This window comes from Morone saxatilis, unplaced genomic scaffold (assembly GCF_004916995.1).
Source record: "Morone saxatilis isolate NCDOM2014 unplaced genomic scaffold, NCSU_SB_2.0 Contig16, whole genome shotgun sequence".
NCBI lineage: Eukaryota > Metazoa > Chordata > Actinopteri > Moronidae > Morone > Morone saxatilis.
Window position 1 is genome coordinate 6897408 of NW_023339718.1, and position 20572 is coordinate 6917979.

Genomic DNA, 20572 nt, shown 5'->3' on the forward strand with positions numbered 1-20572 from the left:
TGCCTTTCCTACTTGTCCGACTGGTTACGCGTACATTCAATGACTTTATTTTCAAGTCACACCGTGTACTATAAATGCAAAAACACAATGGCACTATTATGGTGATGAGACAAGAGGTCATACACATACACACATGTGACCCCACACAAACATGCACGGCCCTTTTCACCATACACTTTTACTTACTCTAACATATTGTAAGTGGGGCCTTACACTCCCATCCCACATTCCTTCCCCTGGGGAACCTGGTGTAGTGTGAGTGATTCATTTAGCGCTACTACATTAGAGCTGTCCATCCATCCGGTCTGCTTTTCCAAACACATCCATCCCAGTCCTAGTTAAAACACTGGGGGATCTCCTTCACTCCACCTCCACCCCCCCAAAGTCTTTTATGATGTCCATAAAATGGAAGAGTGCAGCTTTACTTGAACTAATAATATCTGAGCTTACAGGGCCGTGATTGATGATCTTTAAAGCCAGCCCGATCGGTCTCATCTTTCTTCAGATTTTTATCACTGACTTGTTTGCAGTCATGTGCAATCACAAGCACCGGGAGAGGTAACAAGTGCTTGATGTATGATGCTTGAGCCACTTTTGTCAGCTGCGCATTTCCCTTCTCTCTCCCCGCTTTTGTTTTTTCTTTTTCTTTTCTATTTTAACCCCAGGCTTCTATTTGTTGCTTTTTTTGAATTGTTTGCAGACTGTTGGTTTACTGCGTTCTTTCTCACCCTGTCTCTCGCTCTCTCTCTCTTTTTTTCAGATGGTGGGAATGTCTTCTCCTGGGGGATGGGGCAAGAGGTAAGCCAAACATTTTTCCACTTTTGGCCCTGCCAGGCGAGACAGACTTAAGAACAACACTGGACTCGAGGCTTTTTTCATATCTCACAAGTGTTCTCTCTCTCTTTGTCCGTCTCTCTTCCATTTTTGAGACATTTTGAGAAGATATTTTTTCCTTCCACAGTGGAGATTAAAAGATTTTGGAGGGATCTGTGTCCGAGCCCTCCCTTTGAGCACTTAATATCCTTCATGGTGTGCCAAGAACGCACATCTTTTTAAATTCTATAAATCACCTTTATGGGATCTTCTGTTTGACCATTTCAACTTCTTTGATTCACATACACAGAGCAGGAAATCCTCTTTCTGGGATCTAGTGTAGTTTATGTATGAGCATGCCCCTTTGAACATACATAGCCAAAATGTGTATGTGAGGTTGTGTGCGTGTGCGTTTGTTGGCCCTGTCCTGTCTCTCCTTCTCTGTTAGATAAAGAATCCCACCTGTCACCGAGGATTGTTCTGGCCTTTCATTTAAGACGTTCTTTAAAGAGCCGCATCATTACACAGCCTTCAGACAGAGCCCAGAGAGTGTAAAACCTAGGCCCACCTCAATCCCTCTGTTCCCCTCTCTCTCTGATTCTTTTTCCTCTCGGCTTTGGTGTTTATCTGTGAGGACGTTTGAAACCACGGCCAAAATGTGATCACTTTTACAACGTGACAGTGAGGATGACGCTTTGCCAGGGCAGTGAAACAAACATGTAGGTGAAGGTTAGAGAGACAGGGGGAGCAATGAAAATGTTAGACATCAGTTGTTATGAGCGTTGACGTGGCCTTGGCTTCCACACTGAGCTCTTACATTGCAGGGTGGCTTGTAGTCTAACTAGACTCATTGGATTTTCATAGGTGTTCTTGCGTCTTTATAACTGTGCTAGTCTCTGCAAGGGCACTGTCTCTTTTTCCTCTCTCCCCTCATCATGTTTTTTCTCCTCTTCCTCCATCTCTCCTATCTCCCTGCCCTCTCTCTCTCCTCTGTCTTGGAGCCGTTCTGATGATTGATTGTTTCTCTGTGCAGTCTGACAGGATGTAGCACACTCTCGGCCCCAGGGGCCCCGAGCAGACTGCACCACCTGATTAAGACTCCCCCTGTAATCAGCCGCACAGTGCCACACCGAAACTACTCCCGTCAACATGTAAACAAATAAGAAAGGTTCCACCTCCTGAAAGATAACACTTTGTTTGTCACTGGAGAAGAAGTAAGATGAGGGGCCATCTTGAACTTCTTTTTACTAAGCTGATACCTTCCTCTCTCTAGGGCTTAAAGGCTCTTATGTATCAGTAGCAGGAGAAAAAGTAGAAAAGCAAAAGGTCTTAAACCTAATAAAGTTTTCCGCTGCCTTACCAAGGTAAACCCAGGCAGCTCTAACCCTATTACGGCTGGTAATAGTATTACAGATAGAAATCTCATTGTTTTCCTCCTATTGAGACTAAAAGATGGACAGCCTGCGCTGTATCACATGATTGAGGTGAGAAGGAATTTGAATGATGTCAGAGAGTGTGTGCCACAGCCAGAATCAATAGTAACAGCATAATAGGGGTAACAAATAAGTAGCAGGACAGGCAGGAGAACTAAAAGTAGTATATCAGATGTTTTGTGGAGTAAACAACCACTTTTACATTTACTATTTTTAATAAGCAATAAAATGTTCATATCTAAATAGTTATCTCAATTACTTTACATTATGTTAGTTATTGAATTAAACAGTTAGCCTTTGTAACTGACGCCATAAACGTAGTACAGACAAATATATCTACATCTGCGGTCGGGAGTCATGTCTCGATTCCTAATGTCAGCTGTGTGATAACAGGGTCAACTGTCTGCTGTCCTTGTGTCAGGAAGTTCAACCAGACCAGACCTGAATTGACATAACAATCCAATATACTTCTGATGTGAGCTCTAAGCAGCCTAAATAATGAGGTAGACAGCAAGGAAAGAAAATCGTTCTCTCATACAAAGCAAATGATGGTACAGAGATGAGCTACAGATTAGAGAATATCTGCATTACCAGTCTTCCTGGAATAAATATTTGATACTCCTGAAAAAATTTTGAACTAGGAACAGCAAAGTGGAGAGGGCAATGTAAGTGCAACAGTTTCACATAAATCATCAAACAAATTGACTTTGCACTTGATGTCCTTTATCGATCATGTTATATGTTTTTTTCATATTATTTTATGCTCTTTGTGCAAAGCAAATTCCCCTGTAGGGCAATAAAGGTTTCCTTCATTCAATCAGGGAAAGTGTATCATGTGTTTATGTATGTCTAAGGTATCGCTTCAGATCAGTGTGGCCATTCACTCTGTCAACTGCAATCCTGTCTGTGATGTAATGATGAGGGTTGCTCATCAGGCATGGTAAATAATAAGTGAGCCGGCCTGGTGGTGGTGGAAACCCCGGGCCTGGTTCCAGCACAGTTCAGGCCTCATCGAACCCTGGGCCTGTTCCAAATTGATGCTAATATGGCCTGGGCTGCTACAGTGGAGTAAAATGAGCATTATTGATACCATGAGTCTACAGGATTCCCTCTGTGTGAAAGAAAATAAAGTGGAAAAAAGAGAAAGAGAAAAAAACAACAACATGTCTTTGTGTATGTGTATGAGGGCACATGCGTGAGTGCATTTGTACATTAGTGTGTGTCTATGCATGCTCTCAGATGTATGTGTACATAGTGTAAGCATCTTTGCCTGTGGGTGTGTTCGGCATTTCGCCATCCTCACATTTATATCTGTCTATGTTTTCCCTTTCCCTTCCTGCTGATGCCATCAGTACACACGTTGTGACTGATGACAGTCGTTGCCACAGTCTGATGCTCTGCTGCTTAATGTCCTTTTTGTTTATTAATTAACTGCAGGACATATATGCTGAGAGACACCTATTGATTCTACTGCTGCATTAATTGATTTTGTGCTTCACTAATCATATTGTTGCTGCAAGATCATTACTAGGCCTCTGTGATCTCTTTGTGGTGGAAGATTGTGTGTTGATATACTGTGCTGTTTTGCTGCTTAGTTTTGTGGGTGTTGAGTGTTGAGTACAGTTGTCATTTTGAATAGATATCATGCTATTTTATTACGTGATAGTGTATTGAGAATAAGAGGGCTACAGAGGGGGGAAGTCACAAATAAGTCCTGACAATCAAGGCCTAAGTCAATAAAGGCAAAACCCAAGGCTAAACTTATGGTTTCAAGTCCTAAAGTAGTCATAATGCATTCTTTATCATGTTAATGCAATTTCTACATGTACCGGTTTTTCAAAACCACAGATCTGAACCAAATTCTGTGAGAAATTTGTGGAAAAACTGACATTTCCTCTATTTAGTATTTTTGGTCAAAAGTTAATAAATTATAAAGTCAAAAGTCAAGTTGCAAGTCTTCTTATTCTGTACACAAACGTGTTTGAACAAACTAACTTGTAGGCGCACAGACACATGAAAAAAAGTAAACCAGAATTACATTGTAGAAAGTAGGCAGCAGACCACTGACAGCTAAGAAAAGGTGAGAGTGTCCTCTGATATAAAACACTACTATTCTATCATTGAAACAAACAGATTCCAGTGTTTGTGTGTATCTGACTGCCAGAAGTTCCCTAGTGAGTCTGACCGGGGGTTACAGTGTAACCAAAGCGTCTGTCTCCTGCTCACCACCCAGATCAGCCGGTTCAGCTTGACTGGGCCCAGTTGTCTTGGTTTCATATTGACGAGTGTCTGGGAAAGGTCTGTCTGGGGTTCAAGTACATTAAAGTCATCCGCTTCCCTCCCACTGAGCCCCAACACAGATGGCTCCAGATGCAGCTGGCACAGCATGGAGCAGCACCTGACAGTGCTCATTCACTCAGACACACAAAGAAATACACATGTACAAGTATAAACACATGCAGACACACAAACATGTGCACAAACTCAGGTATGGACACATCTGCTCACTTACCTGTATATAAATGCAAGTAAACTTACACACACTCTGATGGAAGCATAAACACTCACACCTATAAATACATAAACACACACACTCACAGCAGGAACATATGCTGCCACGCATCTACAAATCCTCACAGTAGCGCACATACGAATAAGCAATTAAAGACCCAGATTACTGCATGGCGCACACACATAGTCAAATGTAAACCCACACATATTGTGCTCACTTTCAAACATATGCCAGGGCATGCCGATGTGCACATGAGCACAGTGCAGAAAGCCCTTTATCTCTGCAGGAGCAAGCAGGAAAGAGAGGAGCTGGATGGCTCCAAGAAGTCAAACTGAACACCCTCACCATTTATAACACAAAGAAAGAGATGTAAATTGAGGACAACACATTCTATTGTACTGCACAAGGCTTTGTGTTTGAGCAGAGTTTTTACACTCATCGATGAGGGATTGCATTGCCAAGTAGTTGTACATTGATGGTAAATGAAACATGAAACACAGTAGACTTTTGGCGGGTGAAGGAAATGTGCAGTGTGCCTTTTTTAACAGTATTTCCTCCTCAGTGACAGCCATTTGAGACAAGATGAATTGCCAGTTGCCGGTGTCATATATAACCTTACACAGCAGATATTATAACAGGGCTTTACAGAGATGCACTTAAATTATGATACTCCAGAGGTGATATACAAGTCCTATTTGACAAATCTAACAACCATGTTTACATTCAGGAATGGCAGGGCAGCATGAATTAGGATGATATGAAAGATGAAGTAGATCTGAGTCACTTGCTGGAGCCACACAAAATAGGAAAATGGTCCTTTCCCCAAAATTGAAATACCGCTTCGGCACGTGTCTTTATTTAATCCTGTAACTGATACTGTGTCATTATTTTTGCTTGCAGGGACAGCTTGGACTTGGAGAGGACAGGATTCACATCTCCACCCCTTGTCTTATCAGCTGTTCTCAGTTTGCTGAGGTCACACAGATACAAGCAGGGGACAGCTACAGTGCAGCAGTCACAGGTGAGTCAAGCATCCAACCTTCTGTGGTAGCCCAGAGAGGTTTTATCTTTCTATCGTCTGTATTATTTTGGCCTAAAAGTGTGAAGCACAATTAAACAAAAGCTTAACTCTAACCTCCAAAACGGCTAATTGTCACTGCAGATATCTATATTTTTTAAAAATCCTAAAAAGTTGTATTCACCCTACATAATATAATAACAACTTATTCACTTAAAAACCTTATTTTCCCAGCAGTATCCCTAACTGTGGCTCTCAGCCATGCAAATGTTTCATCTACATCATTTCATTGAGTTTTAATTAACACTACAAGGATTCAGTGTCCTCAAATGACATCACTCGGAGCACAAATCCAACCTCATTAGCTCTCAATATCTCTTAAACCAAGCAAAATTGTGCAATACTGCACCCAGTAGTGTTATGTGATAGATGATGTACATAATGAATTGATTTGTTGTTCAACCAGCTATCCCCTAAACTACCCTACTAAGATTTCTGACTATCCCTGTAGCTACTTTGTTATTAATAAGACTGAGAGATAAGGAGGACCATCTCTTTATATCAGCTTTTGCACTGGCCTGCTGTCTTTCCTGTAATTCCTAAAAAGCCAAACTCAGAGCCCTCCTTGCTGACTAAACTTAAAAACACGTAGTCAGATAGTATGTGTTTTACCTTTCACTCTCTTATTCTCTAACTTGTATGGTTTTCAGCAATCTGATTCATCTCTCCTCTGCTCCATAGAGAGTCATTGAACTGCCACAAAACTAGTTCTAATGCATTTACACCATTACAAAGTGTCAGACAACTACTTCTTCTTCAATTGCTGCTTGCCTTCTGCCAGACAGCTGGAATTAAAGTGGTTACACTACAAATGTAACATCAGCCACTTAAAGAGAAAAGGCATTGTACTTGTTTCAAGACCAGGGCACATTTACAGCCAACTGCTGTACTGCAATATTCTGTTAAAAGAATTGCCTATTGTTGAACAGAGACGTCTGCTGGCACTGTGCGCGTGGTTCTGCTGAAAATGCCACCGGTTCATTAAATGAACTGCAGTCAACATATTAAGTTTGGTCCCATTTGAATTCTTGCTGCACTAAAGACTATTTGGAGAGTGCGGCCCTACCTGCCGGTGGTACAGTTATGTCTTTAGGTGATCTATAAAATGTTATTATTTAAAACAAGCTCTTTATGGATTGCTTACGAGGCATGCTTAGCACATGATTGATCTGACCTTTCACAGACCGTCGTTCTTTGGGAAAACATCAGCCTTAACCTTTTTTAGCTGGATTACCCTGCCTGCGTCTCGGTATATGTGTGTGTTTCTGTGTCAGTTTGTGTGTGTATGTACATGCGTGTGTTAGTCCTGTAAACTGGTGTGTTTCTGTGTGTGGTAAAACGCCATCTAGCAACGCCTGCTGCACATGCTTTTATAACGTTTGCTTCGCTGAGATGAAAATAATACATTACTGATTGATTGATCAATCATGTCTGAAAGGGTATCTGTGTCTGTGTGTGTATGCGCATGTGTATGCATGTGTGCGTGCCAAGGCTACGTACAGCTTGATGCAGAATAGAGATTGATGGAGGCTTGCCGTGAGGAGGATACTCAGTTATCTCCTTGTAATTAAAATCCACCTCATAAAGATTATTGACTCCCCCACCACACAAACCAGCATGCTCCCTTGCTTGGCAGGGTTTGCAAAGCGCTTCTTAAAAAATGAAAAATAGCATATTAAGCAGCACATATTTCCCATTTATGCGGAACATTTAGATGTGGTTAAGTTATCGTAATGTGCAATAAAACCTGGATGTGAAATTTGTAATCCACTTTGGAAAATTGCTTACTATATTGCTTTAACATCCCCTGAAAGAGCTTTGGAGATGTGTGTGCCAGGTTTATTGTATGCCATAATTTAAAAGTCCTCAATGCAGGCAGTAAATATAAATTTATTAGTGGCAGGTTTAAACAGGCAGACAGAGGTAGCATGAGTGAGTGGATGCTTGAGTGTTTGCTGTATGTGAGTACATGCAGTGTGTGTGTGTCTGTGTCTGCGTCTGTGCGTGTCTTTGATAAGTGCCAACTCAGAATGTGTTCCCGCTGCTCGGCACGCCACAAAGACAGGTGAGTGTGTGTGTGTGGTTTGTGGGTGGGGTTACCGTCTCAATAAAGTGCTGTACATCAACTCCCTCTTCTAAACTAAACTAAACTGACGGGATGTAATTCTCAGTTCCATTTAACTGTTTCTAATTAGTGGTCACTGTTTCTTTTTGAATCTATGGTAGGCTGGGGTCCCCAGGGATACTGAAGAGGGAGAACCACTTCTGGCCCTTATCTTTCCAGCATGACAACAAAATGTGTGTCTTGTCATATAAATATGATCAGGGACCTACAATTACAATCTGTCAATACCATGGAGAGGGTCAGAAACATGTGAAGCGCATACAAAGGCATTATATAGTTGAGATAAAAGTTTTCATATAAAATATGTGGCAAGGTGACATTGTTTATATTTCTGACGCATCTGTCTGAACATTTTTCCCTTTTGTTCATATCTCCAGTAGGTGGAGAGCTGCTTCTCTGGGGTCAGATCCCCTGTGTGTCCCTGGTCAGTGATCATCCAGGCCTCAAAAGGCTCTGGACCCCCCAGCCTGTTCCACTGGCTGGCGGAAAGGTGCGTATGAGAAAGACTGGACACATTATGTTTTCTGGACTGCACTGCTTTCTGTGAGTTGTAAAGTTTAAAGTCGGTAGATCTTCTGAACAGCACCCCAAATAATGATGTCACAGAAGGTATTTAGCTTATGAAAACAGAAATGCAATATGCCAGGAATAAAAAAAGAGTGGCTCTATTTAAAGCCAGTGTTTGGTTTGTCCATTCTGGGCTACTGTAGAAACATGGTGGTTCATTGAAGATGACCCATGGTGTCTGTAGATAAAAATGGCTCATGCTGATACACCTATGTGCTAAATTCTGTTTACATTTGTTGTAGGTATGTGATGTATCCTGTGGAACCTGGCATATGATGGCCCTCACCACAAGTGAGTAATCTATCATTTATCCCTGAATGTTTATATATCTCTAGATAATTGTTTTTGAGGCAATGAGAGCAGGTCAACGAAAGTAAACCACTCAAATCCTGGTTTTGAATCTTATTACTCACCCCTTTTCCCTCCGCACTGGCTTCTCTTCTTCCCCTTTCCAAATGATGTCTTGCTCCTCCTCAAAGCCCCTCCTCACTCACTTTCTCACTCATCAAACCATAATTCACTTCAGAGGGAAGCATCATTAATGCACAGTAGGACACAGCAGCTTGATGTGTGCTAATTATATTGTGTGTTTTACACGCTGGATGACTTTTGCTTAGTCAGTGATGAGCTCAGTCTCTGGTAATTGTTTTTTGGATGTGATGAGTTTATAAAAGCCTGCCTCTGTGTGTGTGTGTGTTGTGTGTGTGTGTTGTGTGTGTGTGTGTGTGTGTATCTGGGTGTGTTATGTATGTATGTATGTATGTGACTGAATGTGTGGATGCTGAGACTTAGTGAGCATGCAGATCTGTGTCTATGTGTCTATGCATGTGTAGTCTTGCATTAAGGCTGTGTGCATACATGTATACAACATGCACTGTTTTTATAAGTAGCCAGAAAGACAAGATTATTCCAAAGCCCCACACATCATACGCTTGTGTGAACTTAATGATGATTAGCAAACAGTCAAAATCTCAAGATCATTTTGACACAACTTTAAACTCCATCAGTCCCACACAAAACTTTGACATGCACCATCAACCATGGCAATCGTATCCATGACTTGCCTCCATCCTCCACAACTGATGTGATCCTTTTAGTACTGTACATCACTCAGTGCTATAGCTAGAAATGCTACTTAGCCCTTGGCTAATCACGCTGATTGGAGGTGTCCTTTGGCTCACCTGGGGGCTTCCAATCCTATTAGGCCAACCGTCCTGAGCCTAGCGCACCCAGCAGCCGCTCGTGTTTGATCACTGGTGCTTAGAGCCCACACTTGTCCTCTTATGTTGGTATTAAGGCATGGAGGAGAGGAGCAGCAGGGTGGGGTTTGGTGGGGGGGTTAAAATGTGATCTCCTTAACTCTCTAGGGGGGCAGAGGGGAGTTTGGTGCCTCACCTCCTTCACAGACGCTGCTCTGTTCCTCCAACTGGAGTTGGTCTTTAAACTTCTGATGTCAGTTGAAAGGCGGAACACTGCAAGTTGTTTCCAAGCAAAAGGAAAAGAGATGGAGGGAATGGGAGGATGAAAGATTGAAAGAGGTGGGGGGGAGCTAAGAAGAGGAGGTTAAGAGATTGTATGTCTCTGTTTTCACCTTAAAAGCATCTTTTTGAAAGTGTAAGTTGTTTAGAGGATCAGTCAAATTTTCCGCAACTCACATCCGTCTCTTTTTCATTTTTCCTCTCCTTTCTTTTTCTCTCTCTGTTTAGTCTATGGAAGCATGGAAGGTCTGACATCTCTTTGGAAGTAAATGCACCTGATCCCATCAGGCCTGCCACCTCTTTCTACCCTCTCCAACTCTTCATAAACACTCTTACATATACTCCTACACCCTCCCCTCACAAATCCTTCCTCCGTGACTGCTATCTCCCCTCACTTGCCACACCATCACTAATGTCTACCACTTGATGGCCTCTCATTCTTCCTCACCTACACTCCCTTTTTTGACCCCAAAATCCTCACTCCACCTCCATACTTTCATTCCCAGGAGCCAAGGAGACACAGGAAGAAGCGCATGTGTTTCCAAAGTGGACTGGATGGGAAAATCGAAGCAGGGCTCCTTGCTGTTTATCAGCCCCAGGCTCGTCACCAAGTTGCTCCTACTCCGGGTCCCTGGGAGGCCCCGGGCAAATTTGGTGACAGGGCAAGCAACAACCCTTGGCATGCAACACATGCCCCCCTTTTTTCCGTGTGCACGTCCACCACACACACACACACTTACAACACGTTTAGTTTTATTGCTGGTGTCAGGTGAGGAGGTGGAGGTAGGAGTGCTGTCTAATGCTCACCTCACACACATATACACACACACAGACACACTCACACACAGTCATTTCCAGCCCTGCCGACACCTTGGCTAACAAGACCTGTGAACCACAGTGACAGAACTCTGAGACTTGTCAGAGTCCCAGTCATTTAATGCCAAGACCCAGCCCCAGCTCTAACCCAGCAGGGTTTCTGTTTGCACACCAAGCCACAATAGGCTACACAGTGGTATACTGAGCATGAGCCTACTGAATACTGCTGCTCCTCCAAACAATACCTTTACCACTGTTATCTACAGTAATTATTTCTTTAAAATACTACATTGCTAACATAGAGTAGTATTAGAGTTATCTGAGGTGGAAGTGGAGAGGAAATGCGTGTCTTGCGCGGCATGGTTTTGTTTAACTTTACCCTCAGTTTGCACCTGTTTATGTTGATCTGCACCATCACATGACTTCTTTCATCTATAAATGTTTGAATGTATGCTATTACTCTTATCTATCTACTTGCCTGTGTAACAGTGCAGTTATGTGTCTGTAAACCTGCTCTATCTACAGACATCTTTATCTGAAGTATCTAATAGTCGTGAGTCATTACATGTAGTTCTGCATGGACCACTGTCCCTTTTGTTGCATGCGTATAGGATACAGGCTGCTCAATGCTCCTTTCTCTGACCCCTCTTGTCTCTTTGCTGTGATCATATGAGTGGAGCAGAAAGGAGAGTTGACTCGGGTTAGAGCCCTGCATGGCCTTGCTACCTTAGAAATGAACTGCACAAACAACGCTGGGCCATTGTGCCTAAGCGCTTACAATGATGCCATTCAAGAGAGTATTGATCCACCCAGTTCAGGGTCAATCATTGGATCAATGGTATGTGGGTTGGTCGGCTGGAAGACCGCCTGACTGTGTGAATGAATGTATGGTTGGATAACGGGTGAATAGACGGTTGGATAATGGATGGATGGATATATGGATTGATTCATGGATTGATTTGAAGACTGATGCATGGTGTGACAGCAGTGGCAGGTCTGTCTAAACATGAACTTGTGTGGGTCTGAATATATCAATTGTCAACACTCACTGAGATTTCCTGTAAGGTAAAGTAATTAATTTGATACTTGTTAAATTTATTTAAAAAAACAACTTTATATTATTATTATTATTATTTAGTTTTTAGACTTTTACTATAGTTTTTTTATTGAGGGGGACATATAGCAGTATATCTATTATGTATAGTAGCTAGCTACCCACTATTTGTTTTCCTTAGATATACACAACCTTAAATTGAGTTATACTATATAAATAAAGCTTTATTGTTACATATAAGAATGGGAAAAGTAGAGAGATACAGTATATATTTAAAAACAGTCATTGTCATTAGCATGTTCTTGGTGTATTCTTATGATGTGTTTACACCCGGGTTGATTGACCTAGTTACCCAGCCCCTGGCAACACAACATGGAGAAAAGTAACACAATGCAACACAGGGGAGAGGTGTAGATTCCTTATTATTCTTACATGTGAGACACATATGAGTGAACACACACAGAGCAGTGATCATCAGGGGCTCACAGAGGTCGTGCCTTGTGACGAAGTGAAAAAAGGGAGAGAGCTGATTTAAAATTCTGTAAGAGATGTCAATTGTGCCCTCTGCATATTTCTATGGAAAATTTGTAAATAGATCCTTTGTAAATAGCTTCTCTCTTGCCAATCACCCTGTCTGCTCTCTGCACAGCAGCATTAAAAATTGATCCTTAGCCGCACCAGGGTGAAATGCTAACATCGCTGCCAAATGACTGATTAAAAAGAAAAACCTTTAATCTTTGCTTAAAAGTGTCTACTGCCTTGGCATGCATTTCCCCTGTGCTCCTCTATCTTCCAAGGCTGTGAAGGGAAGGAGGGGGTCGCCGTTGGGGAAACGGGGTCACGCTTCATGTAGAGTCAGCGCTGTACAGTGATATAGCTCTAGAGGTGAGGGATTTCACTAAGAGCAGATCTAGGAATCGACATGCATTGCTCTCTTCGGAATTTAACCTTAAGCCAAAGGTTAAAAACACATTTGAGCATCCACAAGGGGGGGCGAATGTGTTGGCACTCCTGCTAATGGCTTGCAAAAATAAGTTCCTTTTTATCCAACTTAATCATGCAAGTCAAGAAAAATCAACAGGGTCATATTAATAACACAGCATAAGATTATTGCATAAGAAGTTTGACGTGCCTTCAGCTTACTCAGCTGCACAGCAATAGAAATCAACACACTCTCTTCTAAATTATTTTTAAATAACATGATGTGGCAACTGAAAAGTCACAAATAACCATGCTCACAACCAAAGACTGGAATAGAAAGAATAGGAAAGACAAAAGTGGACATTACGTGTTGATTGGAGGTGCTGAGAGTTGTGTTTGTGTTTCAGGGAGCAGAGAGAAGAACAGAGAATGTGCTCACCCAGAAACTGAAGCTTGCTTCAGAGACCTTGTCAGCAATCCCCTACCGACAGAGCGCACAGAGAAAGAAAACCCAGTGCAAGTAAGATAAACATACATGTCTCCTCTTTCTTGCTCTATAGCCCTTTTATTGACTTACTTGTATACTGTAAAGCTCAATCTGTAACTCGCTTGCTAACTGAACAGCTCCCTAACTCTTGCAGTGGATCGCTCCTGATTGATATCTTCCTCTTCCACACTCCCTGCCTGCCTTGTTGACATCCACATTCCCACGCACCCATTGTTTGCTTCTCAAATCCTTTCATTCATTGTTTCAGTTTCTTTGCACATGTTGTAAATCAACATATCAGTAATGAATGATACGATATAACAAGTTGCACTTGAGTAAACAGCACAGCCATCAAAATATTAAGTGGTGAATATATTCTCTCACCTCTCAGAATATCAGCGAGGGCCACTAAACTGTCACCCAGACCCACAGACACACACACTCAAGCTCCCGCCCCTCCCCATCTCTCTGTCATTCAGGTGTTTACTGTCATTCATTCTCAGGGTTTTGTATAATCCTCTCACCACACCTGAGTGCTCCCCACTCAGTGTCACTGGATTTACTCTCTCTCTCTCTTCCCCTCCTCTCTCACACTTACTCTCTCCTCCAGTGCACAGCCTTTTCATTTTGTATCACAGCCATTCTTTTACACACATTGTCATTTCTTATGTAAATAACCATAGATAAAAAGACAGTAACAGACATTTTAAGATTTACACACACCGCTCGGTGCGTATGTTTTCAGTCATCTCCTCTCATCAGCCAGTTTGTTTGTAGAATTGTCTTTGCCTGTAGCCATAAATTAGGGGTTGTGATTTAACTCATTGAGACAACAGAGAAAGACAACGAAACATGAATAAAACAAATGATATGCAGAAGGTGAGGGAGAGAGAGAACAAGGAGAGGAGGGTGAACTGAAGGCAGAAATGGGCCAGTATGTATTTCTGCTCTACTTTCACTTGGGGAAGGCTTCATTAAGAAGTCTGTTTCCAGAGCATGGTGGAATCTATGTGTGTGCATGTGCGTGTCCATATGTGCACAGGAGTGTGTGCATATGTGCATAGGTTAATGTGTGAGATTTTGCTGATGCACACGCACATTCATGCATACATGTGTGTATGCCTGTAAAATTATTTTTGTGTGTTCAGTGAGAGAGATCTCTTAAATTATTTACAACCAGAACTCTCTAATTGGTATCAAGTTTTTAAATGGGGTCAAATGTTGCGGTGCAGTTTTATGCAGCTTTTCTTTTGCCTTAAGTCTGTACCATTACATCTGGTGTTACAGTGCTGCTGCTTCATTGGACTTGAACCTCTAAATGCTGTATTTGCCCATTGACTGGGGCTCTGCTCTCAGACTGTAGAATTGTGCTGCACCAGGCTGAGGCACAGGGGGAATGTAGTTTTATTACTGTGATAGGGCTGTGTTAGTCCATCCACCAATGTCTGTTACATAGAAAACATTCTGTGAGAGATCTGGTGAGTCGTAAACATCAAACAGAGGTGTGCGCACACACACACATACACACACACACACTCACAAACCCACAGAGCCTAAGGCAGCGCACAGAGCTGGTATTAGATTTAAGCCCCCTAATAAAGCCAATTAGAATTATACTGTGAACTGATGAAGGCAACCTTACCAGGGCAATTTTCTCACCTCTAGACATACACATTCATGCATGCACGTGCAGGTACACACATACATGCATTGCTCATATATTCTAAATGCACTTTAACCCAAAATACTATGCTGTCTTAGTTTTAAGAGTGAATTTATTTTACATTGTTTAATGTCTTTTCCTTTTTTCAGACATTAAATACAGTAAGTCCAGTCTCTCGAAAAGTTCAGTCAGTTACTCATGAAATATTAATCATTGAAAAGTAATAACATTACTTTACTAACAAGTAATTAGTTACATGACTTGTTATATTACTTTTCTTCTCAGCACAGCTCCATGAGCCCTTTAAACACCTTCAAGGCTTCCATTCCCATATGACTCATCCTAAGTAGAAAACGAGATGATGTCATCAAGGGATTTACTGACCATCAGCAGCTAGCTTAGCCCTGGTGACAGCACACAGCACTCCAGAAACGTCCTCACAGTCAAATTGTGATGTTCACTACGTTACCAAGCCCACAAAGAATCCAAAACATATACATTTGAAAACTTGAGGTACCAGGAAGTGCATTTCTTGTTACCAAAAGGGATTTCTATTGCTACTGAGAGGTGAATTTCTCACCTTTTTTGGTAGAGGCTAAACAGCCTTTCTCACCTTCCCAACCTCCAACATGGTCCTGGACAATTCTCCCCCCCTGAATACACAGAGAAGGAACTGAAAATCAGCCCCACAAGAATCAAATCCAGTAAGACAGCAAGCTTAAGCCATAAGCAGTTATGGGATAAGTAACGTATATAATTTGTATTGCCTTATGCTACTGATTACTGAAAAAAGTAACCACATTACATTAAAGCTACAGTAATGCTCAACATTTAGTAAGCCATGCTGTCTGCCCAGAAATGACTAAGTTGCAATGAGCTATACCTTTGTTCCTATCATTTTACTTTGGCTATACATTTAAGCTGTGTCACAATAGGAATAACCTAAATAGATATTTTGTATCCTCCTAACAGGACTCCAGGCAGGTTCATCTCAAGTTGCTTCAAGGTCTGGAGAGACCAGTGAGCAGGACCACTGAGGAGCAGGAGAAATATAAAGAAAGCAAGACTGCAGAGGAAGAAGAAAGACTTGACGAAAGACCAAACAAAGATGGGGGAGATGGAGCATTTCATGATTCAGCATTAACCGTAGCCAGGTCTGCTGTGAGGATGGACAGGAGAGGAAATGGCCAATCATCAATCAAATCCAACCAGGGGGCTGAGAGGGAGGGTTGCAGGACAGCAGGGCCGTGGGAAACGAAGAAAGAACCATGCAGAAGCAGAGGAAGCAGAGATGCAGTCTTCACCACTTTGCATCTTTTACCCAGGTCAGAGGAAGAGCAAAAAAGTACCAGCACCTTGCCCCGCATACTTACAGGACAGCAAGCTCATAGCCGAGTTTCAGCTGGGGCTCGGAAGGTGAGTGTTAATCCAGCTTGTTGCTGGTGTGTTTCTTATGAGGAGGGTGCATATATCTTTAAAGGGAAACAAACATTCACATGTATGTTTGTATTAAATGTATTTTTCTTTATTCCTTTCTATCACTTTTGACTCAATAAGTACAATTGAAACGTAATTCTGCATTTATTATAGCTGACAATAGAAAGTGAAAAGAATGGCCTGGTAGCATCACAGGGCTGATAGACCTCAACCTGTTTGTTTGTTAAACTTACTATAAATGTCCAGAGCTAAGTGGTTTTGTAATTTGAGAGGCAGTATTGAATTGCTTCGGCTGGGAATAATGAAGCAAGTATACATTAACTGGCTGGCAGGCTTGAGGTGTGACTTTAGTAGTGGACTGCTGCAAAAACAGTAATTTACTAGCCGTAAGCAGTTAACAATTAAGTTATAAAAACCTTTATATACCCTAGAAAGCAATTTCAAATTCTCAGCACCAAGTAGGCTGTTTTCACGTGTTTTTTTTTCTTTTTTCATATGTTTTTGTCTCTTCAGGAGAGATCTACACATCTGACTGAACTGGTTCAAAAATGTGAAAGTGACAGAAGTCCCAGGCCAAGACCCAAACCCACACCTCCTGGGAAATGTACAGGTCCTGTGACTCAGAGGATAGCCTCTGGTCACCATTCAAGAATTAGACTACACTCTGGCCTCATGTGTCCGATTTATAATTCTCCTTCCTATCTGAGCCCTGGACAGCAAGCTCAGATGGCCTCCCCTTCCTTACACCTGGGACCACAAGTCAAAATCTCTCTTTCTCCAACTCCTTCCTCTTCTGAACCATTCAGGTACTGTCCAACACACAGCAGAGGGGTTTCTGCCTTTGGCACTTCTCGGAAGAATCAATGAGAATCCACAGATCCAGTTCTGTTCACTTCTGGACCTAGAAAATGTATCTTATTTATCTGATGTTGTAGTGTTTCAATTGTGTATATTAACCCTTTTATGTCAGGTTATGTGAACGATTTGAAAACAACATATGTATCCATAAAGTCATCAGTGTCTAAAGCATTTTTACCCCTTAGTCCCCAAAAATTAATGGAGAGAGAATGTGCACTCTATTATCTACTTAATAACACACGTAGTCTGGCACTACCAGACGACGGAAGATCTCAGTGCCTACCAATCGTCTGGGGATTTCTAAATGCAAAGTAGTTGCTTGAACGGCTGCACAAACGGCCACTAACAAACGTACGCACCTTACTTCAAGGACATGCCTTACCTGAAACAATTCTCTCCTCCCATCCACTGGAGATATAGCGAATCACTGCGTAACATGGAGTGACATTGAAAATCGATGTCCTGAGCAATGTTATATGGTACAACAGTGTTTACAAGCACACGACTTCCACATGTCACCGCCCCAAAGACTTTGGATTGCTTCTGCAATGCAGATTATTTTAACTGTCTTACTGTTTCCACACTGTTTTAGCAATGAAAGCTGGGAGAAAGTCCTCAGTCTCTGTTGAGCGAAACGTTTACAGACAAGGTGACTGACAAACAGCCTCTTTTGCTCTGTAAGAGCTCTCTAAAACAGAATCCAGATCAGCATTAATGGGCTTCACTTTATGATTTGGCATATATGCTCCTCTTACAAACCATCTCAGTCAGCGACACTCATGAACCTTAACCTCATCTGAAAGCATTAGACTTTGGTCTTACAGTCAAAGCTGTATGTAGGAGCTACAGAGTCTTTGAATCACCACATTTCAACAGGCCCTTAGAGGATTTAGTTTTTTTTACTGTATATACTACCAAGCCTCCTTCATTTTAATACTTACAGTATGTTGTTTATTAAAGACATAACGCCCTCTCAGATCTTGGCCTCTTGTAAGACATTTCACGGTGTAGTGTTTTCATGGCTGCCCGTCTCTGCAGTATGAGTCACATATGCATGCTGCCCTGGCTCTTTTGAGCGTGAGAAAATACTATATGATGAGGGTCCTCAAAACAAAGTAGGATCATTACAGGAAACAGAGCTTTCTTCGGGTCTGCTGTGCTCTGTTTTGTTTTTTTGTTTCTTAGAGAGAGGTACTTCATTAGTCTTGTACTATATGCAAACTGGTTCTTTGCCACAGCACAGACCACAACCACATAGTAATTCCTCTTGTCAGGATTTCATTATTAACAGCGCATGTGATGTTTTCTCGTTATCTACATTTAACAAAAAAGGACCTTCTCTCAATAAGATGTTGGCAGTGTTGGGTTAGACACATCACTCAGATATGTAGTCAAATATAAGTACATTTATTTCTCAATAATATTAATATTTCATATTAATACCGCTAGTAATGCCGGGGTGATTAATATTTTATCACTTTAAGCACTGATTTTACACGGTGTAAAGTTTTCAATTACTGTACCACCTCTACATTTTGAGTTATATTGAAATTTTGAAGAGATATCTTATTCCTGTTCCTGTTATTCATCATCACAGTAGTCGTCATTTCAGTTGGCCAAAGAATACAAATGAACATCAAAGCTATTAATTACCTTGATTGCAGTTTTATTAAAGGTTAAAGAAGATACTATTGTTAATTTTGTAAACCTAAGCAAAGACATTTGAAAGGAAGTGTTGCTCCAACAGAGTGACAAGGAACACAATAAAAGTGCTTTTGAATTGAGTCATAGATTTGCTTTCGTGAGTACCAAACCCAACACTGATTACATACAGGCATTCAGTACTGATGGCATTGAGACATCCGCCCTCATCCCACCCCATCGTCTCTTACACTCCCTATGGTTTGTTTTGGTGTGTGTGAGTAAGTGTTGGTTGTGTGTATCACGTTTTTGCCCTGCAAGACTCCTGCCAATCGATTCAAGGTGAGACCTGTCGATTAAACACCCTGAGCTGTGCTCTCTACCTAACCCCAGGGTGATTCAATCCCACCCCTACACACACCCATGCACAAACACACGCACCCATACACACTCACTTCACCTGTCATCCATCAATACCTCCATCGGGGCCTCTATTGATCCCCTCCATCCCGCCTCTTCACCCCATGCAGTACAACATCAGGGCCAAGATGACGTCCATGCAGGTTTAATTTCTGACAGATTTACAATAAAGCTCAAGTTATTATTTAACTCTTCCGGCCGCAGTGTGCTCTTTGATTTAGCACCCTGGGAGAGGATGAGTTACAGCTGACACGGAGAATCTGCCGGGGCTGGAATGGTAGGCACCCGGTTCATAACTCAGCCGCCGAATGTGTAGTTAGTCAATCACTTGATCTGTAATCACAAATGCTGCCAGAAATTACATGAGTGATGAGCTGTAATAAAAGCACTTACTTTTCCTGCTCTGTCTCTTAAGTGTTATTGGCAGACCCCTCTCTCCCAGGAGGCCGTGGCTGTGAAACAAAATCCCGATATAAACTGCCTCATTGGTCCCTGCCTCACGCTCTCTCTCTAGTGTACTGTATGTGTGTGTATGTGACTGTGAGTGTGTGTTAATGCAGAGAGCTCCCACTACAGTGTAATACAAAGCTCTTTTTGACAGTCTTTCTTCCGCTGTTGGATTGCCTTGCTTCAGGACAAATGATCCTCACTCCAGTAAAGACAGTCATCTGCGTCATTTCTATCCTTTATAATCTCTAATGTGTGCAGAGGTGCAAGGAAACACAATTCACTAACAATGACAGACATGGTGGTATTAATTGGTCAGTAAAATGCATCATATACATATAGGTTTAAATGTGTTGCAATGCAGCAGTTTGTCACTGCTGTTATAACTTTCTTTGCTTGACTGTCATCTCAGCTAAGATGCCCTGATAAATTATGGGACATCAAAGATGTGACCTTATGTACAGGTAATCAAACATCTCAGGGCAACGGCACAAACCTTTCTTCGACTGTCTGTGACTCCCAGTTCTATAGCCTTTGGCAGGAGGTCATGCGTGACAGTTTTATTGATACGGACCTCTGTAATAATTACACAGCGTCTTGCATGCACTATTGATCAGGCCTATTGATAAAATCATATTTTACTGTAAAGGTCTGTTGATTTGATGCATTACAGCATAAATCTCTCCTCACAAGCAACTGATTTGGAACTCCTACTGCTGAGTGATGGATGCTCCCGCAGATAAACACACACACACATAGAGAAACACGACTATTTATATTTATTGTTTGAATGGGGTATTACCAGACCCAGGTTAAAGACAG

General features: G+C 41.8%; 1 protein-coding gene across 1 annotated transcript; it reads left to right on the top strand.

Moving 5' to 3' along the window:
- Positions 1 to 760: 760 nt before the first annotated feature.
- Positions 761 to 19999, top strand: LOC118326097 (the record flags this gene model as incomplete). The annotated part of the gene is given in 7 exon segments (XM_035659005.1): positions 761 to 798; positions 5659 to 5779; positions 8339 to 8451; positions 8771 to 8819; positions 13205 to 13317; positions 15920 to 16363; positions 16898 to 19999. Coding segments are annotated over 7 exon segments (1206 nt in total). The 3' UTR covers positions 17252 to 19999.
- Positions 20000 to 20572: the final 573 nt, after the last annotated feature.